The following is a 26,180-nucleotide window of genomic DNA, read 5'->3' on the forward strand; positions in this document are numbered from 1 at the left end:
AAAGCCACTATTTTATGCCTGTCAGTATACCTTTGCCTTCTTACGGATTTCCCCCTTTCTTTATAATTCATTCAGTGAAGTCCTTTAGCCCCTTGGTCATTGAGTTAAGGTACCTTTTTTAAAAAAGGAACTCTATGTTTATAAAAATATTTGTATGCATATCATATAATAGATATTAGCCATAATTCACAGGGTATTTTCTATTGGAGAGAAATCCGTAATATAGCCTCAGTAGACTATACCTAATTATAGCAAATGTGTTCTTTCAAAAGGATAGTTTGTTTGAGAGCAAGATATCTTTGTATTTTTGTTAACCATAAGAGTACAGTTGTTTATAGCTTATGTTTAGTTGTTGGTTGAATGAATCAATTGAACCATGCCTATAGGAATGAATAGCTACTAATGCCATTTATCATTTTCGTTTATAGGTATTACCATTTAATGAAACCTTCTTGCCAGCAAATCTATGATAAAAAGTATAAGTAACAGAGGAAATTCTGTTATTTGTCAAGTGGCAAGCTTTTAATGTCAGAATGGCTCACCTAAAGCGACTAGTAAAATTACATCTTAAAAGACATTATCATAAAAAGTTCTGGAAGCTTGGTGCAGTAGTTTTTTTCTTTATAATATTTTTGATTTTAATGCAAAGAGAAGTAAGTGTTCAATATTCCAAAGAGGAATCAAGGATGGAAAGAAACATAAAAAACAAAAACAAGATGTTTGATTTAATGCTAGAAGCTGTAAACAATATTAAAGATGCAATGCCAAAAATGCAAATAGGGGCACCTGTCAGGCAAAACATTGATGCCGGTGAGAGACCCTGTTTGCAAGGATATTATACAGCAGCAGAATTGAAGCCTGTTCTTGACCGCCCACCTCAGGATTCTAATGCACCTGGTGCTTCTGGTAAAGCATTCAAGACAACCAATTTAAGTATTGAAGAGCAGAAGGAAAAAGAACGTGGAGAAGCAAAACACTGTTTTAATGCTTTTGCAAGTGACAGGATTTCTCTACACCGAGATCTTGGACCAGACACTCGACCTCCTGAGTATGTTGAAGAATATTCATTGTTTACTGTTTAACATTAGAGTTTGCAGGGGAGGGGAATTAGCTAAGGAATTTGCTTGTTCTTTAGTCACTCTCTGAGGCAAAATATCAGCAATTGCTGTTTAATTTAATTATGTTTGTTTATTATTATTGAAGCTATCAATATCTATGCTTGGGGGAGGTATTGCAGACATGGAAAGTTGTTACCTTACAAATTAGGACTCTGAATTTTAGATCTGATTTCTGTAGAACCACAAAGAAATTCTTTATTCTAAAATGCATTAGTTTTCTAATCTATTAAGAAGGGAATATTGGACACTTTTTATGGGAGATGTGGGAGTTAGAGGATCTGTTTCTATTCCTCTGTGTATCGCTGTAGAATAGAAATGTTTAAACAGTTGGAACTGTTAGATAAGAATCTTCTATGAACTAAGTCAGAGACTTTGTGGCTACTTTCAGTACTGTAATTGTATTTCAGAATGCGTTGTAACCTTTTGTAACCTTTCTTTTAAAGAACAATATTGTTACATTGCTAATTAAATTATGATTTTTTTCTCTAGAGTTTTGTTGAATAAGTTATCATATGTATAGAATTGTCTCTCTTTAGCTTCTGAGAGGCCAGCATTGCTTTTTATGTCACTTTGTTTACATGTTACCTCAAGTATACAGTATTTTTATTCTGGTTTCCCTCCAGATTCTACTATGCTCTGTCCATTGTTATCTTTGAGGTGGTGTGCAAATGCTCTATTTGAATTCAAATAACTAAAACAAATTCCAACACTTTTCAAATCATTTGTTAATTTGTTGAAAGTATAAGATAGACAAACTAAGCAAGCAATGCCTACATATTTTGCTTTCTGGTTATAATAGAATTACATTTGGAAGTGCACCTGAAGAAAAGAACTTTGATAGACTTAGGTCTATGGCTTCACTCATATTTTTCTAGATGTATGATCATGAATACTTGTTCTAACTATGAGTCCCTTAATATTGAAGTTGGGGAGATTAGACTTCTGTCTCTCTGTTGTAATGTGTGTGACTCAAGGTTAAGGTCCTAATCATTTTAAAATGAATGTATGAAGAAACAAATGAATATCTGTAAAATATTCTATCTTTTTAAAAAGACACAGAATTATTTCTTTCTTATGTTAATAGTTAAAATACAGTATTGCATTTGACTGATTTGGGGAGAGGTCTTGACTGAAAAGCAATCCACATCACAAATCAAGAAGCATAATTTTTATTCTTTGACATGACAGTCAATGTCAGCTCAAGTATTTTTTTTTTCTCATTTTAGCATTGAGGAGCTACAATAATACTCAATAATGAAATCATTGTAAGTGAAAAACAACTATTTAAAGAACCTTTTTTGGATAAGAATTGGATACCTAGAACTGTGAAGAATTGGTGAAGATTTAGCACTTTTTAAAAAATTTAACTTATATCAGTGAGGAACACATTTTCTAAAGAATTGCTGATCATTTTCATGCTTACTGAAAATATAGATCCAGTGTCTCCCAAATTCAGATTGATAATTTAAGCACATATCTATATGCCAAATTTTACAAATGATTTGAGTAAGTTTGGCAAGTTATTTAATTTAACTACTTTAAATGACATGTGAAACAATATCTAACACCTAAGTTTAACATGTTTTTTTATTGTTTCAGAAAAAATGGGGTTTATGAAATCATACTGTGGAATTTTATCACTTGCATTCATGCTATAACATGTCACCTTTACTTGATGTTAGTAGTTATCAGTTAAGCAAATAAATCCTAGCTTAAACTAAGGGAAAGCCTTGCAAGATTAAAGTGATCACATTTTATTAATGTGAGTTTTTGTGAAGTTTTATATTTAAAATTTTAAAACCTTTTTGTAATTCTTGATTAATATTAAATTAGTCACGTGACAAATAAATGTAGGTAAGGTTTTTGTTTTAATCCCAACCCCTCTGACAAATGCTTTAAAGACAATAAATCATAAGGTTTTTAAAATTTTTTAAAAAGAAAAATAGCATGGAGTTTTAAAATAATTTTTACTTTTAATTTATGTTGGTTTGTAAACCTTTATGTCTTAAAAATACAAGCTTATATTTAGTCATTCATTATTATGTAATTGTGAGTCAAGAGTAATTTTGAATAGGTAGTTTGTGTTTGGACCTTATTTCTACTTAGTTTATCCAAAATTCACTTTAAAATAAATCATTTGTTTTCATCTGTCAGTGAGGATGAATGTGATTATTTGCTTCTGACTATGCATATGTGTTTGAAATCATGAAGGCACGAGAGAGCAAAATCACTTCACTCATAACCTTCCCTTTTCTTATTTAGCGGTGTTGACCCCCTCTGTTAGTACTTTATCCTCAACCTAATTGTTTGTTTATCACTACTAATATTCCACGCGGAAGACCGCCTCTCAGAATAGTATCTGAACATTCAAACTGAGGGACGCCTATAAACGGAATGATGAGAACTTACAAAACATCTTTCTTTGGGTGGCTTTCCCAGGCCTCTGGAATCATACTGGGGGCTCTGTTTCCCTCACACAGCGTTTGATGTGTGTTAGGCTTTTACCTCTGTAAGTGAATGACTTACTTCCTGTCTTTGCGTTTGAACAGCACTGCTTGGTTGTTCACACACTGTATTTATAGTACTTTTTGAGAGGGAGGATTTTATATTCTGTTGTCTAAAATTGTATAACCATTTATGATTTTTAAGTGAACGTAAAGATTATTTATCTTTACCAAAGACCGCACATATTTTATGTCCCAGGGTCACTTTGTTTGGTTTTATAGTGTTTTGAAGCCTTCTACTCTGTTATATCTTTTGATCCTCAGTAGGCAAGGGACTATGGTCAGCTTCAGGCTCAGAGGCTGGAGACTGTACAGATCCACTCACACCCAACAGCTTCTTATGAAGATTATTTTCATTGAGGAAGATATTATTATAAAAATGAATTCAAGATCAATTTGTAACTAATGTGTTTAGCTTATGGTTAGTGCCATTAATCAGCCAGAAACTACTTACGGTCTATCTCCTTGTGCCTATCAATGTTTCATATGGCAAAAAGATTATATAACTTTTGACATGGATTTAGGATTTTATTTAAAATTTTTAAGTTTAGTATTTTAAAATGCCAGGTCTTATTTAATTAAACTATCGATCAAATTACTAGAGCAAAATCTTTAACACAGCATGGCATATGGCACATGGTAGCAGCTTATTAAGTCTTGCTGAATAATGAAGATCATAAAAAAATAGATTTTATAGTAAGCCATGTTTCCCCTTTTGGTTCAAGTAGAGAGTAAGTTAATTGACTTAAAAACTTGAAAAATATTACATACATAGGAAAGTAATAATCCCTACAAAGATGAATATTCATTTAATAAAGTTGCACTATTTAAAGTTTATTTATTTTTGAGAGACAAAATGTGTATGCATGTGCATACACAGAGAGTGGCAGAGAAAGAGGGGAAGGAGAGAATCCCAAACTGATTCCGTGCTATCAGCATGGAGCCTGATGCAGGGCCTGATCCTACAAACCATGAGATCATGAGCTGAAACCAAGAGTCAGACACTTAACTGACTGAGACACCAGGTGCCCCTGAAATTGCACTGTTAAAAAAAAAATTGGAGCCAACTGGGGCACCTGGGTGGCTCAGTCAGTTAAGCGTCCAACTTCAGCTCAGGTCATGATCTCACGGTTCGTGGGTTCGAGCCCCGCGTCAGGCTCTGTGCTGACCACTAGCTCAGAGCCTGGAGCCTGTCTTCAGATCCTGTGACTCCTTCTCTCTCTGACCCTCCCATGCTCACGCTGTCTCTCTCTCTCTCTCTCAAAAATAAATAAAAACGTTTTTAAAAATTTTTTTAAAAATTGGAGGTAATAAAAATGGATGATTTCCCCAAGGGGGGAGAAAAATTGGTTTTTATTTGAGCAATTACAAGTATTTGCCATTGTTATAGGTTGTCTCACTTGTAGGTTATTTTTCCTATTTAAAGTGCTATTTATATATAAAATTATATTGTTGAGAAAACTTAAAATAACATGTTTTAATCCTTGATATGGACTCTGTATCAGTGGACAAGATCTCTGTGTAAAAATTTTTGTTTTGATCTATTTACATTTGCATAGCATTAAGGTCAACATAGAAAAAAAATTGTCTGCTATTGTTTCTATTGGTGATAATGGCTAAATAATAATTTTAGTAATGGCATAGCTCTGAAATAAAGTAATAAAATTCATAATTGTTCTACTTCTTTGACTTCTTCTAGATGTATTGAACAAAAATTTAAGCGCTGCCCTCCCCTACCTACCACCAGTGTCATAATAGTTTTTCATAACGAAGCCTGGTCCACGCTGCTTAGAACTGTCCACAGTGTGCTTTATTCTTCCCCCGCCATACTGCTGAAGGAAATCATTTTGGTGGATGATGCTAGTGTAGATGGTAAGAAAGTACATGCACATGAGAGTGTTGTTTTCCAAGTAAATCCATGTGATATTGATGTTGTCCAAAGTCTGTTTGATTGTATTGTTCTCTCTATATGCCACCTCAGAGCTTGAATATAATACATTGGATGATGGGTATGATGGATGAAAGTAGAATCCAAGGGTGTCCATACTTAAATATTTTAAAGTTCAGAAACATATGAAGTACCACGACTTCTAACTTTGTAGTCCTCAAATAAGACTTTTATTGTAAAGCATAGTGGTTAAGAACACAAACTTGAGCCTTGAGTCAGGCTGCCTTGGTTTGAATCCCAGTTCTGGTCCTATCCAGCAGTGTAACTAGGGCAAATTATTTAACTTTATGCCTCAGCTTCTTTATCTGTAAAATGGAGGAAATGCCATATTTCATCAAATTATTGCACAATACATCATTAGTTTATATGCCCCTGGAATAAAAAGCCCTCATAGCCAATTACACGAAGATGGCATGGATAATAAGCATCTCATGGTGCAGCTTAGAATTGAGGAAATATATAAATAATAAGTAACTCCTAGGATCATTTTGAAAATTAGATGAGTTAATATAAAGAACACATTAATAATATAAATGGGTATTTAAAAATCATTGAAGATGATGTTTTATTTTGGCTGCTAAGTATTCCAATATTGTTTACAAAGTTAGTTGAATTCTTTACTGCATTTCTACTTAAAATTACAAATCAATTGTCAGTTACTGAATTATACATTTTATATTAGAATAACAAGGCTAATCAGACAAATACCCTAATTTGCTAAATTTTTCAAACATTATGATTATTTTAAATACCAAAAAGATATAGATTATTTCAGTGATCACAAAATTTATTCCTGAATGAGTTGAGTTTGGAGCCTGATTCTTTAAGGTCAAATTCTCACTCCAATACTAACTAGCTGTTTCCTTATCTATAAAATAGGGATAGTAATACTCTTTCATCTAACCCAAAGAAACCTCTATTTTAAGATAAACCATTAATTTGTGTACCATGAAAAAAGAAAAAAATACTGCAATAATTACTAAGTGGCACGTTATCAATAACAAGATGTATCCAGACTTAAGAAATGATAATAAGTGAATAAAGCATAAAGTTACTAACCTGGCTTATTTAATTATTTCTACATACAATCCTAAACATTTCTATAATTTCAAAATAAAATGTCATGAATGAATTGAGATTGTTTTCAAGTTAAATTAACATCTAGGTGGAATAAGGTTGCTTATCATGAGAGATGTTTGATGTGGACGTGAAATGTATTCACCAAATGGGGACGTTTTAGAATTCAGGTTCCCTGCATGTGGGTACACAGTGCCTAGGGGTCTCAGATTTGAATCTCCAGTCCTCTTACCCAGGTTATATCATCACCTAATTGTAACCAACTGATTTATTTACTGCTTGAAATGTTATGATTTTTAAAAATTGTTTCTACTTGGTCTGCAGTCCATAAAGATTTTTTTCTCATGTTTATTTATTTTGAGAGAGAGAGAGAGCATGAGCAGGAGAGGGGCAAACAGAAAGAGAGAGAAAGAGAGAATCCCAAGCAGGTTCTTGCCTGGCGGCACAGAGCCCGATGCAGAGCTCAGTCTCCTGAATCATGAGGTCATGAACTGAGCTGAAATAAAGAGTAGGACACCCAGCTGACTGAGCCACTCTGGCACCCTTGCAGCCCATTGAGTTTTAAGTGACATTTGATTAAGTTCTGCAGGCCTCTCATATGTTATATTGTAAAAAGAAAAAATAATCCCTCTTTGGTTTTTTGAGCTTTATTCTCAGATGGTTTTTATTTGTTTTTGAGTTTTCAAGCAGTGAGAAATTAGGGTCACAGTAAGGCTACTTGTAATAAGCCTTCAGTTGAAGGCAACCTCTATTATTCAAACAAAATTAATAGAATTAAAGGAAATCAGAAAGAAAAGTGATATCCAACTATAATCTTCCTATTTAATTTTAATTTTGCTTCTTCTCTCTTGATCGCTGCTAAATAAACAAAGAATGTTTACCTAGTTATATCTATGTCCGAAATCCGATTTTGAAATCTGACATTTTCATGTAATATTATTAGCCCATTTCTTTTACCTTCAAAACTTTATTTTTAATGAATGACCATGATGGACTAGATGCATTTTACTTATTTTACCATTCACCTTCACTTATCTCACCCTGTTAGTATATACCCCACGGTCCTGAATATCCTTTCTTTTGAATTGTATCTTTGGTAGGTTAGACTGCTTGGTCAAAGGGTCTGAATATTTCAATTCTTTTCTAGCATTGACAGTGAATATGCAACAGTTTTCTTGGTGAGGGATATTTTTGCATACTAATGTGATTAATTTGTCATATTGAATCAAAGATTTAATGAGTACCCACTGTAGAAAATGTGTCCCTAGTAGTTGTAAAGGAGCTTGTGATGTAGAAACTATAGTCCGTGGTTTCAATTGGTTTAGGGAAGAGCAGCATAAATATGTAGATAATCAAGGGACAGAGAGATAGTTAAGTCCCAATGATAGCAAAACAAAAGAGGCTGACCGTTTTCCGAGCATGGGCAATGTGGTAAGCCTTGTCTTAAATGCACAGCGATCCCCTGGGAGGCTAAGTGCTATTATCCCCATCTTATAGATAAACTGAGGTCCAAGTAAAATAAAATAACTTACCTAAAGTCACTCAGCTAAAAGTAATGGTGCTAGAAGTAAATAAACCTGGGAGATCTGATTTCACAGCTTTGTGCTCTTAACCTTGTACAGATGGGGTACAAGAATGGATGGGGCTTGAATTTAGGGGGCAGATAAGAATTTATAGGAAGATCAGGAGTTGTGGGTCAATAAAAATTCCTTAATAACTCAAACAGTGGGACAGTTTATTGAAGGAATCTGTAGTGACTCCATTTAAAAAAAAATTCTATCCCCGTTAGAGCCTTTGAAATGTTTTTATACAAGTTTCTATTTTATGTCTATGATTAAAGCAGAAATATCCATGATTTATATCTTTTTATTTTTTTTAATATTTATTTATTTATTTTTGAGAGACAGAGAGAGGCAGTGTGAGCAGGGGAGGGTCAGAGAGAGGGGGAGATACAGAATCTGAAGCAGGCTCCAGGCTCTGAGCTTTTAGCACAGAGCCCGATGCAGGGCTTGAACCCATGAACCGTGAGATCATGAACTAAAGCCGGACACTTAACTAACTGAGCCGCCCAGGCACCCCCATGATTTATATTTTAAGACAAGTTACAATCCTGCTTGTTTTTCAGAGAATTAATTCTGAGGTACTTAGAAGGTATGAAAAAGCCTATTATTCTGAAGCAACAATGTGTAGATTTATTCTCCACAGAAGCTGTTCCTGGACTCTCACATCCTTTATGAATGTTTAAGCTTTGAATAAGCAATTCTTTTATCTGTACCACTGCAAAACTGAAAAAATATATATAATCATGGATATAGTCATCTGTGTTTGCTTCTAAAATCAGGCAGAAGCAAACATCTACCCTAGGACATTTACTTATGTTCTCAGCACCCCCAGATCTTTCTGAGGCTGCGCTACGGGCCCAGGAAGGACACCTGAGGGAACACTTGTATACTCAACAAAGAACCAAGAATTTATTGGTAAAAAAAGCAGACGTAAGAAGTTTCAAAGTACTTGACTGATGTGATTAATGTGTTTTCTTTTACCTACTGTTTTAACTCTTGCTTATCATGTCTCATCCAAATTGGAATGTTGAATATCTTAAATTATTTACCCATTAAAAAGATCTAGCCTATTTTTAGCTCCATTCCTAACTTACACGCTCCTTTCTTCTTTCATATTTTTGCTGGAAAAAATTCTGTGTCAGGAGACTCCAAAGCTTTCAAAATTTTTATGCCGACTTTGAATATCCCTAAACTGCATTAGCCTTGGACTTTCTTATTTGCCATTTTCCGCAACATCTTGGTTTTAAATTATTTTGATCACTGCCTAAGTATCAGAGAATCCTTTTGATACTTGGCAATTTTCTTTAAATTTCTAGACTTAAATTCCAATTTTAAAATGTGTCAAATATCTTTTTGGCCAAATTCAGTTTCCTTCACTCCCTTAGCTGGTTTTCTCAAATTCCTAAATGAGCCTTCTTAATTCCTGGGCCTACTCCACTTGAAGTCTCTCCCATCCCCCCAAAATATATTTATTGATATTGCATGTACAGGATAAGTCCGTGTTACCACATTATAGGTTTTAGTTGTTCAGAAGTTAAGATTTGTGTATATAGCTATTGTTTTTCTTTAAAGAATTAAAGACATAATTTCATCTTAATGAGAGAATGTGATCGCCTGTTAAGATGACAGATGTAGAGATATCATTGCCCTGTGGTTTCGTTATTTGCTTTCATATGTTCATATATGAAAATAAACTTAGGAAGTTAATCCCGATATTCTTTTCTTACAGAGTACTTACATGATAAACTAGAAGAATATATAAAACAATTTTCTATCGTAAAAATAGTCAGACAAAGAGAGAGAAAAGGTCTGATCACTGCAAGGTTGCTAGGAGCGACAGTTGCAACAGCTGAAACCCTCACATTTTTGGATGCTCACTGTAAGTATATCTCTATAGACATAGTTGTAACATTTCCCCCTCTACTTCTTTCTAACTTAAAGAGTGAAGAAGGCCTTTCTTTAAATAACTAATTGTATTTTCTTTAACATCATTTTCAACTAGTGCTTACAGCAATGACAGCCCAAGCAGGGTGCAGGTCTGGGTTGGAGCCTCCCTTCAGTCACGTGGAGTTCTTACCTCCTCTGTGTTTTAGGCTCCTTAATTTCAATATCCTTCCTTCAGTGACCAGCTTTCCCAGTGAGTGATCCTTGCTTGGGGTTTTTTTTTTTAGATGCTCATTGTGTCCAAAAAAAAAAGTGTTTTTCCTTATTATTATTGATTCTTACAGTTTAAAATGAATGAAACTTTTAAGTGTAAGCAATTTTATCTTTAAACTTTGTCTTGGTAGTGATACTTCCAATTTCTGTATTTCCATTCTTTTTTCAAAGATATGCACGTTCCTCTTGTACTAAGTTAGAGATGCCCCCTTCCAACTTCTGGTATCTTTTCTATGAATAGTATCAATTTTTGTTTATTTTTGTTGCCACTGTTTTTCCCCTTTATTTTTAATGGTTTTGTTCTCTAGTGTCAGTGATTTTAAAGTATTTAGGAAGTATTTTAGAGTCAATTTTAGTGGGCATATTAGGAATTACTAAAATGTCCCTTAGTCCTTCAGCTATAAATTTACTGGATTACACTCTTTGTATGACTATTTCATTTTGAATTGAACTGGCTCACCATTAGATTATGTTTGACCTGACAAATGGTTTTGGTCATATGCTAATTATTACAGAAAGGTTTTAGACTTGAATATCTTTAGAGCTTTCATATCCAGTGCTCCCTTAATACCTGGCCTTCCAATGAAGAGAGGTCTATAGGTAACACAAGGGAAATGTTTTGAAAAGGAAATGGTTCATTCTCCAGTATTACCTCTCCTGGTCCAAATTACAATTATGTCAGACTGGGCATTCTTCCTCTGAGGCAAATGTATTTAATGATCCTTTTTGATGCCAAGTGGCCCTATTAATAACTGCCAAACTCTGCCTGATGGGGAGATTGAGATAGGACTGAGTCTCCTGGACTTGGCCCCCAGCCAGGACCCAGACTTTGTATGCGATTCCTTTGCCCCCACTTTCCATTAGGCCTGGAACAGGTTTGAATGGTCCCCCTCCAACTGCTGACATCAGAATATTCTGACTCCTTGACTTATTTTCTCCTAAGACGTAGAGAATGAAGATTTTGTTACTATATTTTACTGAGGGAGACAGGTTTATGTAAATCAGAACACTTTTGGGGTTAGGTGGCATGGATCAGCAAGAACTTGCCTTTGATCCAGGGCACATTTTAGAGGGAAACACATCATCTGAAACTTGCCAGTATCATTTTATTTCCTCTCTCATGTTAAAAAACCAAAACCAAAACATAAAAACCTTCCTCTGTAGATAACATTTCCTAACTATGCTGAATCATGCCTTTTTCATCCAACCCTCATCTCATCACCAGAAACCTTTAAGAAATCTCCCCTATGTAAATGTTCAAAACACAAATGACTTATTCTCATTTCTCTAAATCGTCTTCATACAACAAAAGAGAGAATCCTCAGTGGTTTCACTGGATTAATTAGAATTGTGTTCCCTTCCAGGTGAGTGTTTCTACGGTTGGTTAGAACCTTTGCTGGCCAGAATAGCTGAGAATCACACCGCGGTGGTGAGTCCAGACATTGCATCCATAGACCTGAACACGTTTGAATTCAGCAAGCCCTCTCCTTACGGAAGCAATCACAACCGTGGGAACTTTGACTGGAGCCTTTCCTTTGGCTGGGAATCACTTCCTGATCATGAGAGGCAAAGAAGGAAAGATGAAACCTATCCAATTAAGTAAGATGATTGCTCCCAAAGCCTTATATGCAGTTCAGTTGTTTGAATATGTATTCACTCTTTGCTTTTTACAGTTGTTGTGTTTTTTTGCCTCCAAGGTAATAATTCACACTAACAAAATAAACACACACAGCCTACGTTGGAATAGAGAAGCCATTTATGCATATACTTACTTACACATTTTGTTACCAAATAGGAAGTAGAATTAAGTGAGGCTTTTTGTCTTCCTCATAATCATTACTAAAGAATCTATAGGCTTGGTTAGAAGACACTTAATAATTTTGTTCCTCTGGGAAAATATATTTAAAGTGCTTCCCTCCTCCCCACAAAACTTGACTCTGAAGGTAGCATTTTTAGTTTTTATTAATTTATATAAAACTTTTTGAAATTGTGATCTAATTTGTGATTTGATTTAGTCATTCTTTAACATTTTTTTCTTATTTGATTTTTATAACAAAGTTTGACAATGGATTATTTTTCAGAACGCCCACTTTTGCAGGAGGCCTTTTTTCCATATCAAAAGAATATTTTGAATATATTGGAACTTATGATGAAGAAATGGAAATCTGGGGAGGTGAAAATATAGAAATGTCTTTCAGAGTAAGTTTATAAATATAACACATATTAGACAATAAAATACACATTTTGTTCTAATTGGATGATGCAGATTATCATAGATGTGTGCAGTCTTTACATGTTGTGCTTTCTAAGATTCAACTGCTAGAAATTTTAGAATAATAGTATTTCCTTTTAAAATGTAACTTAATATATTTACTCATTGCTGCCAATGTAACAAGAAGAATCAGTTAAATGCCTGTGTCCAGCCAATAGCACCAATTAATGCACTTGTAGCTACTGAATTCCAGCCAAGATAAATATAATTCAATCTAGTGCTTCAGGAAATGAATTGATTATCAAGGGAGTCAGAATGGAAAAACATTTATGTATAATTTTAAAAAGACCTTAACTCTTTGGACTAAATGACCTTTCCCCCCTCTAGTATTAAAAGTTAATAATGAGAAACAAAAAAACTTTGGATGGTTTCCACATATACTTATTTAATTTCATGAGTTCATTTTCTACAATGACTCTATCATTCATTTTTCATCCTTTAGACTGGAAAGCACTGAGAAAAGAACTCAATTAGTAGTTAGAAGATTTAAATTTTAGCTCTGGCTCCATCACATAATGGCAATGATGATCTTAGTCAAGTTTGAACTGCTCAAGGGAGGGGTCTTATTATATTCATTTAAGTATTCCCAACCCCTAGCACATGTAGGATCTCACACACAATTTGTTGAATTAAAAATATGACTGAGTTTTCTCATATGATCTCTTACCCTAATGCTAGCACAGATTATTAAACATGTCTTCATTTTAGATTTTTTGCATGGTAACTATTTATGACAGAACTGATTGCTAAAATTTTTAAGTGAGCAGGTATTGACTTAATAATTTTCCATTATATTTAGAGATAATGCAAATACATTTTTTGACCCTCTATCTCTAAATAGGTATGAGTCTTTAATAATGACCAATGACTTTGCTAGCTTAAAAGATTGCTAGCTTAAGATTGCTTAAGATTGCTAGCTTAAAAGATTAATACTTTGCTATTATCTGGAATTGTTTTCTAAATTACGAAATTGAACATGCAAGGGATAAATAGTGTCTGGGCCCACTTACTCCAAGACTGCTGGTTCACACCAGAGAAGAGAAGAGTCTTTGGTCAAGGGAAGTGGCCATATAACTTGTATAAGAAGATATAAGTCAAATACAGAAGAGTCCTGGTCTTTTGTATATATTACAAAGTTTACATAATTTGCAAAAAAAAGAAATGTGCGGCTTTATTTTTATGAAAGATCTGAAATCAGTATTTTGTTAAAATACTTCCTGAAAGTATACTTTTGTTATTTTTAGTTTTTTTACCATTTCATAAAATTCTTTTTTTTATATTTAAGAATTTAAGTTAAACTAGCAGAGGACAGTGACTATTTGTGAAGTTATTATAAATCTTTTCTATATTTTGTTTTTATTAATATATTAAAGGTGAATTTAAAAGCAACACTTTTTTATAAATACTGTGAATTTAAACAAATATCATTAATTATCAGGTGTGGCAATGTGGTGGGCAGTTGGAGATTATGCCTTGCTCTGTTGTTGGACATGTCTTTCGCAGCAAAAGCCCTCATACCTTTCCAAAAGGCACTCAGGTGATTGCTCGCAACCAAGTTCGCCTTGCAGAAGTATGGATGGATGAATACAAGGAAATATTTTATAGGAGAAACACAGATGCAGCAAAAATTGTTAAACAAGTAAGTTAGGGCTAAACTATTAAATTACAATAAAAATCCACACCAAGTTCACATACTCTTTGACTTATTTGTGTCAGTTCAAGTGCAATGCATTTTTAAAAGTTAATTTTGAAATTGAGTTTTTAAACTCAGAATGTATAACTTATTGGAGCACCTGGGTGGCTCAGTCGGTTGAGTGTCTGACTCTTGATTTTGGCCTAGGTCATGATCCCAGGGTTATGGGATCGAGCCCCGTGTCATTTAGCTCTGTGCTGAGTGTGGAACCTGCTTAAGATTCTCTCTCTCCCTCTGCCCCTTTCCCTTGTGTGCTCATGCTCTTGCTCCTTCTCTCTAAAAATATATGTGTGTATATATACACACACACACACACACATACATATAACTTATTGATGCCAGGATTTTTTTTTTAAAGGAAAAATCAAGTAAAATGCCTTTTTAGAAATTTAGGCATTGCACTTGATGTTACTTTCTAAGTATGGAAGATATTTAGTTTTTGTAACTGCTTTGGTTTCGTATTTTACCCAAAGAAAGTAAGATTAAACGGAACCACTTTAACTGGTTTTAGGTAATGCAATTAACACTTAAATAAAGGTGCTAAGTGGCTTCGAACTGGAGATGGAGACAATATCAGAGTGTGGCGGGAGAATAAACCAGAAGTATCAAGGCTTTTTTATTTCAGGTTCTGGTTCCACTGCTCACTGGCACGGGGACCTTGGCAAAGCCCCTCTGAGTCTGTAAAACGGGATGACACTTCATAAGGTGGTTGGGAGTTGGCCCAACATGAGTTGTGTGCTCAGCAAAGCTTCTCTCTTCTTCCCTGTCTTGAGAGGTGAAATTCTTGCTTATCTCCCAGAGTAGTTATGAAATAAAGAAGTAAGTGCTCACAAATGTATTGGCACTGTTGTTACTGACCTGTCATAGTAAAAGCTGTGCAGAATTGCAATGCTTAATACATTAGAACTGAGCTCCAACAGGTTTTAATATTGGCGGTGGTACATGAACTTGACATTTTAAGAACATGCTTCAGTGAATGGCACCCAGCCCTTTGTAAGAAACAGTGCTGATTTTCAGAGGGTATATATTGAGATTAATGGGCGTCAACATTTTGATTGTTATAAAGAAAGGTCTGGTTACCTCTTTCCAGCTTTTCTGTGGTCTCCAGTACCTTCTGTAACATGTCAGTGGGATGCAAAGTCAGAGCACTACTGGGACAGATCGCTGTCTTTTTATTTAAGGCCACCAGGACAAATTGGGCAGATTGTGTACTTGGCTAAGCAGGCAAGTGGGTGCTAACTGCTGCTTATGCTCCCTTTTCTGCCACAAAAGGGCAAGCAAGCCAGTAAACCCCTATTTTTACCACAGGGCAAACATATCTTGTGATAAAATGCCTAAGCTAGTCAGAAGTCCCTTAGAGTTTATATATTTCGGTAAAACCCGTGGTCAAGGCATTAAAGTTGGCAGAGAACATATTTTCCTTAATTGAAATGAAAAGCTTGACTATATAAGCTTTCTATATATTTAGGTACCAAATATAATTTTTCTTTAAAATTTTACCTATAGACCAAATACCTTTTTCAGTTTAATAGTGCTCTTTAAAATTTTTTTCTTAGTCCTTTTAAGATAAAGGAAAATAAAATGCAATTATTGAAAACTTGGCTTTTTCTATTAATATATTATTATGGTTACTATTTTGTTAGGAGTAAGTAACACACTTAAAAACTAGAAAAAAAATTATTCCCAACTGTCTTTTGAAAAATATTTTTTTAATGTTTTATTTATTTTTGAGACAGAGAGAGACAGAGCATGAGAAGGAGAGGGGCAGAGAGAGAGGGAGATACAGAATCCAGAGCAGGCTCCAGCTCTGAGCCGAACCCATGAATGTGAGATCATGACCTAAACTGAAGTCGGAGGCTTAACTGACTGAACCACCCAGGCGACCCTGTCGTCTTTTGTAGTCCTGACTAGAGAAGAGATACAAATTACACTGTATTGGCAACTGTTTCTTTATACCTGCTTCCTCACACCTCACTTTACAGATCATTTTTGGGCATAAAATTAGGATCCATTTTGGGTGCTCCCACGACCAATTCTTGGCCCTCAGCATTTCTCTAGAGATCTTTGGCCCATGGAGGATGTCCAGCAGCACAAAGAAAGAATAAAATAGCTTTATGTCAGCACCACAGTGGTAACGTGATTCTCTTTGAAGGCAGAAACAAGCAGGCAGGCATATTTGTTGCCTGAATAAATGGTGGGTGCAGTTAAATTGCATCTTGCATTTTGGCCCAGAAGTTTTTCTTTAAGACCCAAATAAAAATACAAATAGTAGCATTTGAACTACTTTGTTAGTGCCTGTTTTGATTAAGCATTCTTTTTACTTCTTCTTCTCCAGAAATCATTTGGTGATCTTTCAAAAAGATTTGAAATAAAGCACCGCCTTCAATGTAAAAATTTTACATGGTATCTGAACACTATTTATCCAGAGGCATATGTGCCAGACCTTAATCCTGTTATATCTGGATATGTGAGTATTTTCCTGCTCCCTTTTACTTGGTTTATGCCTTGCCACAAACACTTATGTGGTTCAGTGAAAATTGCTGAAATACTTCCCGGTTCATTGCTTTTGAGATTTTATATTACTATTTATTAATACTACTTCCTGGAATCAATTGAAAAAATTCTTAAAACTTGAAAATTTCTCTTTAGATTAAAAGCGTTGGTCAGCCTTTGTGTCTGGATGTTGGAGAAAACAATCAAGGAGGCAAACCATTAATTTTGTATACGTGTCATGGCCTCGGGGGAAACCAGGTAAGCCCGCCCTAAACCTCCTCCCTTCTCCTCAGCGTTTACCAACACAAGTAAGTTGTCAGAAGTCCCAAAGCAGCTTTCTGTTTTGGTAAATTGGTATTTAAAATGTTTTTAGGTTAATAATGTTTGGCAATTAAGATTGCTGAGTACTTTCTTTTTGCTTTCATTCTGACTCTGAAAACAATTCGAAGTTGCCCTACCCATTCAGTAGAAAGGCAAATGAGAAAATAATAGAGTCATGCCATTCGAAATTAAAAAACAGGGTCTTGTGTGTGGATCTTTGATGTTTTGGGACTGTTGACAAGGTGATTTTGCAAAGTTATACATAAAGGCTATATTTAACTGCATTTGATAGCAAATTATATTAAATGTTAATACCAGAAGAGCAGTATTATAAGTTATTTTTGTGGGTTATGATATTATTTCAGTGTGTTCTTTAGGCATGTTCTTGATTATCCTTGACTTATATCTACTTGTTACCACTCTTTGACTGTTTCAGAAATTAAGACTCAAATGTCACTGTTTGGCCTACTATGGGCAGAGAACTTATTAACATACAATTTTAGCATTTAGCTTCTTTGCCTTGCCTGCCTTTTCCAAGTTAACTCCTGGAGGGATTGAACTCTTCTCATTTGTTCATTCAACAAATTCGCTGACTGACCCCTCCAAGCCAGGTATTCTTCTGGGTTCAAGCAATTTAGATTCTATCTCCTTCAGGAAATCTGTATTTCAAAACCAGTGTTTACCACCAGCATAATAAGGTCTAGGATAAAGCATTCAGAGTACTTCCAGAGTATGGAGGAGGGCATCTGATTGCATTAGACTGGATGCCCACACATCTTCCTTGGAAAGATGACATTTGAAAACATTTTTTGAAAGGTCCATCAGAGTTAGTAAGGTGGCTGGGGGGAATGAGAACAGGATGAGAAGAATGGGAAGGGGGCTACTAAGGAGAGGAGCTGGTATGTGTTTCTTCTGTGAATTGCAGGCATTTTGGTATGGAGTTCAAGATGTGTGTGGAAGATTTTCATAATATTAAATACTTGTTGTGTCCTATTTTAACAGGATGGAACTTTGGTGATGTCACTTTTAAGAAAGTGTCAGTTTATCTTCTGGTCTGTCCTCTTCCATGTTTCTTCCTACTCATTAGCCTCAGCTTATTCTAGTTCCAATCCCTCCTCATCCAAAACAACTAATCTACTCAAGGAGGGAACACAGAAGCCTAGAGGCCATAGCTAGTGATTGAGGTGTAATTATGGAATGAAATGGAGATATGCACACGTGCGCGCGCGCACACACACACACAGATATATAACTATATATACATATATATCTACATATGTGCGTATATGTACATATATATATATACATGCACAAGTCTTAAAATAACATTGCCTTTTATGTATTAGAAGAAAAATAAATAATTGTATTCTTTTGGAAATAATATTGGACCATGCTAGTTTAAATTACGTTTTTGGACAATGAAAAGTATTTAGTCATTTGTAAAAACCATATCACTAAATGTAAATACTTACAAATTTTCCTCAGTCTTTTCTATCATTACATTTGTTTTATCCTAAAAATTGAAAATATCTTATGCATTGTTTTATCTGTTTTTCTCTTGTCATTTCTATAAAGATGTTTTATGGTTTTTTTCTCTTAAGTACTTATAAATTATAAATACAGTATAGGTATCTTTTAAAAATTTGGGGATGGAGGGGTACCTGAGTGGCTCAGTTGGTTAAGCATCTGACTCTTGGTTTTGGCTCAGGCCATGATCTTGCAGTTTCCCAAGTTGAGCCTCGCACTGAACTCTGTCCTGGCTGCACAGAACCTACTTGGGTTTCTCTCTGCCCTTCCCCTACTCACACTCTCTCTGTCTCTCAAAATAAATAAACTAAAGAAAAAAAAAAAAAATTTAAAAATTAAACATTGGAGATGGAGAAGTAGTTCACATATTCTTTCAATGAATATTTGTTTTTAGAGCCTATAATGTAACTTGCACTGTTGTAGTATTGAAAAAGGCAAAATCCTACCTTGTGGAGCTTGTGTTCTTGAAGGAAAAGAAAAAAACATGTAATTTTGGGCATAAAGAAAAATGAAGTGAGGTGATGAGTGATTTTAATGTGGGGAGCAGGGGTGGGGAGGGGGTTGTTTTCCAAGGTTCTGGAAGACCTCTTTGAAAAGGTGAACTTGGAGCAGAGGCCTCAAGGAATTGGAGAGGAACCATGTTCCAGGAAGGGAGCATCCTGGCAGGAGGGGTGCAAGGCTAGAAGCTAGTGGCAGGTAAATGGAGCAGCCGGAAAGTCAGTGTGGCTGCAGCAGGGTGGTCCAGGAAGACAGGAAGACAGGGTGAGAAATGAGGTCAGAGACATCGGTAAGGGGCCTGGTCCTTGAAGACTTTGGATTTAGTTCTGCAAATGACAGAAGCCATCTCAGAGTTCTGAGCAGGAAAATAATATTTCCTGGTTTAAATTTTTTTAATGTTTATTTATGTGTGTGTGTGTGTGAGAGAGAGAGAGAGAGAGACAGAGAGGAAGAGAGAGAAAGAAAACACAGGTGGGGGAGGGGCAGAGAGAGAGGAGGACAGAGGATCCAACCTGGCTCTGTGCTGACAGCAGCGAGCCCCACACCGGGTTCGAACTCACAGACTGTAAGATCATGACCTGAGCTGAAGTTGGATGCTTAACTGACTGAGCCACCGAGGCGTGGCTCCTGGTTCAAATTTTAAGAAGGCGACTCTGCTTCCTAGCACTGTAACACAGCAGTTGATTTTATTTTGGTTTATTTCCTTTAAATTTTACTTTCAGTCAAGCATTGCATTTAAACTACCTTGCAAATTTTAGTTCCTTTAGTGCTAAGTGTTTTTTAGCTGTCATCCGATTTGATCATTTCTTCATGCTCCTTTCTACTGTTTTGACCAGATAATGGCAATTTTATGACATTAAAACTCCATTGTAACAGTATTTGTATATGCCAAGTAAAAAAAAAAGTAGTTTGATAATGTGACTGTATTGGCCACATATGCTGGCGCAGTGTAAGTCATTATTGGCTGTGTAACACGTGATGCTTTGCTCTTTCTACTTTCTACTCCAGGGCATTTGTCATGGTTCTAAGTTATGTCTCTCCAGTATTCCCAGCTAGCTAATTACACATTCTTTTCATTGTTTGAGTATCTTCAACTGTTTCCTGTTCCTTATAACTTACCTTTTAATGATTAAAAAATATATAACATGGTTTACATAAAGTAACATTCTGGACCGACTTTTCATACCATCTTTGAAATTCTAAGATTTATCTTTCTTGAAGGAGGATAGCCAGAGTACTAGTTTCATGATCTATACTCATCCTCTTTTAGTGTCTCCATCTGAAGAACTATCAGTTATTAAAATGATGGATGTATTTGTGGAAGGAGCTAAATTAAACATGAGGCCAAGACCAGGGGAACTCAAGATTAATTCAGCTAATGTTTGTGAAGTGCCTACTCTAATATACATAAAGGGTTTAGAACAGCCCCTGCTTAGCACATAATAAAGGCTCAATAAATATTAGTGCTAAGACTAATCATTTCATTATGGAAAATTCATTATGTTCACTTATTTTATCTTTGGAATGTCAACATTGTGAAATATTTGATTTGTAATGGATGTTATTACTAGATACACTGCCTGGCTTTGGTCTGTGGTGAAGCCAGCTAGCCACACACACAATTCCAATAGAGTGCAATAAAAGTTATTTCTGATATGCCATGGGAACCCTGAAAAGGGTGTAATTTTGTTGAGTAGGACAAGTTCAGGGAAACTAAAGAAGCAAAGTAACATTTGAGTTGACTTTTTAAGGCTAGGCAGAGAAGGATCCAGAAGGATATTTCAGGCACAGCACAGTAGAACAGTCTTAAGAGGTATGGATGCATTGGTAGAATTGTGTGGAAAGAGAATAGCATATGGTTCAGGCAGTGGTTGATAGAAGATTGAAAACAGAAGAATTCATGTACCAGTCAAGGAGTGTAGACTTCTCTTAGCAACAATAGTGACTCACTCAAGCAAGGGAGGCAGAAGACTGAGTTAGTGTTATGAAGGACTAACCAGCAGAAGAGTGAACTGGATTCTAGGGGCAGAGACTGCAGGTAGCTGGAAGTACTACAGTAAAGATTCTGAGTGCCTGAGTAAGAGAAGTGATGGGCTGAGGAAAGTGAGATGGTGACGTCTGAGACGGAAATTCAGTAGAACACGGGGAGAGAGAAACATCAACCCTAGTAGTAATGGATAAAATGAATTAAAAGCTTACCATGTTCGAGTTATTGTTCTGAGTGTTTTACATTTATTGTCACTTTTATCCCGTAACACTGGACGGTAGGAACTGCTAAATTACCCATTTTAGGGGTGGCTCAGTCAGCTAGGCGTCTGACTCTTGATTTGGGCTCAGGTGTGAGATTGAGCCCTGTGTCAGGAGCCTGCTTGGGATTCTTTCTCTCTCCCTCTCTCTCTCCCTCTCTCCCTCTCTGTGTCTCCCTCTCTCTCTGGCCTTCCCCCACGTACTCCTCTCTCTCTCTCTCTCTCTCAAAAAGAAAAAAGAAAAACATAAAAATAAATAAATTACCCATTTTACATGCAAGGAAACTGAGACATGGAGAATTGTTCCTAGTGTAAATGAAAATGCCTTTTATTGAGAGGAATAAGAGAAAAGGAACACTTTACAGAGAGGAAGAAGTAAAGTTAATATGCTTACTAGAAGTTTCCAGATCCTTTTCTGTGTCATACCTGTCCATGCTAGCCTCCATCCCACCTGATAACCTCCGATTTCTGACGTGAGAGGGAGACAATACCTTCTTAAATAGCTACCTATTGCTGATGGGCTGGAAAAGGGTGTAGCATCTTTTGTCATGAAAGCTCAGCTTATATTTCTAATGCCTACTTTTATGGTATTATTTTGTTGAGTAGACATGATTTCATTATTCAGTGATGATTATTATTTTGTTGAGTATACATGACTTCATTATTCAGTGATAATAATTATTATTGGACCATTTTTTGGCAAATGAGGGTACAGGGTGAGGATATAAGTAGGTAATAGCATTCTTCTTTTCACAGTATTTTGAATACTCGGCTCAACATGAAATTCGCCATAACATTCAGAAGGAATTATGTCTTCATGCTGCTCAAGGTCTTGTTCAGCTGAAGGCATGTGCCTACAAAGGTCACAAGACAGTGGCCAGTGGAGAACAGATATGGGAGATCCAGAAGGTAGCTGAGTACAATTAATTCACCCCTTTATGTAATTATTTTGATTAGCTCTAATTGCTTATCTGGGAAAATGCATGAAACATAGCATATTAATGTTATCCATCAGAATTTCTCTTTGTTAACTTTGTTATTGTGTATATCTACCAATGCGATATGAGAGAATATATCTCTGAATTAAATACTCTCAGAAACAAAATAATAGTAAAGTTGCTTAGTGAAAGCATGATTTATACAGATCAACACTTGTGTGAATTATTAATAATAGTTGCCCATATCTGTCTTTTCTAGAGTTTCTTATAATGCTTCTGGCAACAGCCACATTTTTTTATCCTGACAGAAAAAAAAATCATTATCTTTTTCTCACCTAAAATGATTATTTTCTCCTGTTTTAGTACATTTTTATGAATTTAGAATTGAAAGAATACATAAAAGATCTTTTTTGGTTTTTTTTTTCAGGTTAGCTAAAACATAGCAATTCTTACCTTAAAAAGTGTTTTGTGCCATACCAGAACAGTATAAGATTGATTTTTATAGCATAATTTTTAAGAGTTTGTCACTTATGGGTATACCAATGGTGTGTTTCTTGTTTGAAAACTTAATTCAGCCCTCAGTCTGTTTATATCTCGTTATTCATGTAATACCTTCTGCGAATTGAACAGTAAGTGGCATAAGTTCTAAAATACTAAAAACCAACAAGATTTTATTAGATGTAGTTGGTCTGAGGAAGATTAAAAGTTAAGAACAATGTAATTTGGTACGTGAGTCTCCCTTTAGCTTTAATGAGACCATAATGTAGTTTCCAGATTTATCACTTAGCTGAGTCTTGAAACTTAATGTCTGTTGTGTTTCCTTTTATTCTAGGATCAACTTCTATATAATCCATTCTTAAAAATGTGCCTTTCAGCAAATGGAGAGCATCCGAGTTTAGTGTCATGCAATCCGTCAGATCCACTTCAAAAATGGATTTTTAGCCAAAATGATTAAGTGTTCCTTAAAATTAAGGAGTTGAAAAAGGAGATATTCTTTCTCATAAAACTGTGACTAGGCATACACTGTAGATGTTGAAAATTATGCAAAAGCAGCTAATTATAACTTATTCCAAGTGCATTTTTCTTATTTATATCTTAAAATATCAATGTAGCACTGCTACAGAAATCTTTTAAGTTTCCGTTTCAAAGCACAATAACTAAGAATACCAAAGACTATTTTGAAATGTCCAGATTTAGGGGAAGAGATGTTTACAGTATGATGAAAATAATTTTCCAAGTAAAGTGATATTTGTGTATTTTGTGCACTTAATGATATGCATAGCTACATTTCACACACTCACAATTTAAAATATTTCTTCTAGTTTTTTGGGGAGAAGGAGAAAGATTTGATACTGTATTTTTTTAACTACATACAAATGGATCAATGAAGGTCAAGCTTTGGCCTTTGTGTACAAACCAGGAAATTTTTATAGATCTAGAATTTATTATATAAAAATGCAGGTACACTTTTTTTTGCCTTTTGTTTACTTATCAAATGTTTTCTTCAACATAAAATTAAATGAATAAGGAGAATATTTTTAATGCTGCAATATCTTGACAAATTTTAAAATATTTTTTAGTCTGAAGCCCACTTGACTTGAAGCACTTAAATCTTGCTTAAAAGACATTTCTTAAATAACTATACTCTGTGTTTTCCCAGAGCAATTTTTAAAAACTATAAATTACTATCTGTTGAAAAGGTGTCTTTTTCCTTTCTGCTGGTCTTTTTTTCTTACCAAAAGTCACTAATCTTGAATGTTTGTGAAATTGAATTCCCAATGCAGAATAGCTGACTCATTTAAAAGCTAAGTTTTATTTGGCACTGTTTCAATTACATATTGTAAAGATTTTTCTTCATCAAAAATACCCCTTCTGTCTATATGGGAAACACAATAAAATGAATCCTTATCACTGTCATAATTATTTGATTTTAATTTCTTTCCTCTTTTGGGTAAAATACATAATTCATGGTGGATGGGGGAGGGCATGAACTTTGTATATTTAATTTCTAAGTACTTATTGTAGAGACATCAGATGGCATACAAAATGGGGAATGGAAAAGATTCTATGTTAAATATTTTGAACATTTTGTACTAATTTCTGATAACTTACAGGATCTGATAGTGTAATTTTTTTTTTTTTAAATGTGATGCCTGCTTAGGAAGTTTCGCACCTTTTTTTCCTTTTGGTCATTTTATATAGAGCTTTCCTATGTTCTTATTTAAGTAGTAAAGTATGATTGGCTTCCTATTTTAAACCTTGATGAGCCTCATTTGTACAAAAGAACATGTTTTTAAAATTACTGGTCCCATCATCTCATTGTTGGTAACTTTGAACTTACATTAAAAGACCTACATTCTTTAATTTATTACAGTGGCAATGTTTATTTCAATTCAGCTTACATTTATCATGTGTCTAACTTTGTGCCCAGAGTTATGGTAGGCAGAATGAGTCTTATGTTGCCATTGAGCTTTGATCTTATGGAGCAGAAAGACAAATAATTTTGAAATAGCATAGTGAGTGATGTGATTTATATTTCATGATGTGACAGCCTGCTATTCATATGTGGTATTTATTTAATAAGTAAAGGTATTTTTTATTACTATAGCTAAATACTAATATATGTTCTGAAATATACACTGATGGCCACTTACATGCACAATTTATCTTTCTCAATTTGTTATTCTATACTAAAAATCCAGGAGCAAATACTGCTCTTAGTTTGTTATATCTCACAAAACAAATCTGAAATTAAAACCAAAAATCTGCCCTCTGTGTATTAGTCATGTGTTGTCATGTCAAGACTCACCCAAAATCTATTTGGTTGATTTTACTAATGGCTGTGTTAAATGCATCAAAGGGAGAGTCCTTCTTACCTAATTTGGGAGCATCAGACTGCTGTTCAAGTGTCACATAACTCATTTCATTCGGAATTTACCCTTCAAGGTAGAGGTAGTTGCTTTTAGAAGTCTGAGTTTTGAAATAGCTGTAGCAGGCATTTATTTATTAAGTCTGGTTGCCATCTACCTGAGAGATTTGAATACACTCAAGTGTGAAATTGTGAAGCTCTTGCTCAGTTTCAAGTGCCCATGGCCAATGGTGTAGTTGCTTTACGGGACCTAGCATTTTGCCTTCATTCCAGAGGACCAAGTCCCAAGAACTCTACACTGCCAAACCTGCCAGGGTTAACCTGGCAGGTGGGCTGACTTACAACTGGATGTGACTAGCCACAAGAGAAAATAAGCAATTTACTAAAATTGCCTATTACTGCAATCAATAATGATGAATTTTTAAGACCCTGTATTGCCAGAGAATTGGCCTTACTGTTGATAGAGAGTTTAATTACAAATACTATGTATGCCATCAAAATATTAGTGCAAAATATAGGGAACTGTTATTTCTAAGAAAACAGAATTGAATGCTTTGGGAAAACTAAAAAAAATCTAATTATTTTTAAAATGCTGCTATGTTATGTGTGGATGAGAACTATGAGAGAGAAAAATCTCAGAAGAATCTGTACTCAAATTGCTTCCAATTTACTTTTAAAAAAACAAAACAAAGTATCTTCAAACTATGCATTTTTAGTGTGGTTTGTGCAGGAAAGATGGTGCAGAATTCTCATAAACCAGTTCATACTCAAATAAAAGGCCTTGGCCTTACAGTGGAATGTTTGTGAGGGAACTAATATACATACAAGGCCTTACAATAGGATGTGAAGAAACTAATATACACTCAAATGTAGGAATGAACATGTGTGTTTTAAATTAAAAATATTTGATACATTTTTTTTATGGTCTTCTATTTTAACTACATTTTTCAAGTTACC

At 34.9% G+C, this 26,180-nt stretch overlaps 1 protein-coding gene across 2 annotated transcripts in view; it reads left to right on the top strand.

Moving 5' to 3' along the window:
• GALNT3 (polypeptide N-acetylgalactosaminyltransferase 3) overlaps positions 1 to 24,722 on the top strand; it is a 42,896-nt gene extending 18,174 nt beyond the window's left edge. For both annotated transcript variants that reach the window (XM_029934460.1, XM_029934461.1), the window contains exons 2-11: positions 429 to 1,048; positions 5,322 to 5,494; positions 9,939 to 10,088; positions 11,731 to 11,965; positions 12,448 to 12,565; positions 14,077 to 14,277; positions 16,667 to 16,798; positions 16,981 to 17,082; positions 22,173 to 22,325; positions 23,187 to 24,722. In XM_029934460.1, coding sequence (XP_029790320.1) covers positions 534 to 1,048; positions 5,322 to 5,494; positions 9,939 to 10,088; positions 11,731 to 11,965; positions 12,448 to 12,565; positions 14,077 to 14,277; positions 16,667 to 16,798; positions 16,981 to 17,082; positions 22,173 to 22,325; positions 23,187 to 23,309 — 1,902 coding nt within the window. In that variant the 5' untranslated portion in view covers positions 429 to 533 and the 3' untranslated portion in view covers positions 23,310 to 24,722. The remainder of the gene's footprint in view (positions 1 to 428; positions 1,049 to 5,321; positions 5,495 to 9,938; positions 10,089 to 11,730; positions 11,966 to 12,447; positions 12,566 to 14,076; positions 14,278 to 16,666; positions 16,799 to 16,980; positions 17,083 to 22,172; positions 22,326 to 23,186) is intronic.
• Positions 24,723 to 26,180: the final 1,458 nt, after the last annotated feature.

This window comes from Suricata suricatta, chromosome 3 (genome assembly GCF_006229205.1).
Source record: "Suricata suricatta isolate VVHF042 chromosome 3, meerkat_22Aug2017_6uvM2_HiC, whole genome shotgun sequence".
In the NCBI taxonomy this organism is placed as follows: Eukaryota; Metazoa; Chordata; class Mammalia; order Carnivora; family Herpestidae; genus Suricata; species Suricata suricatta.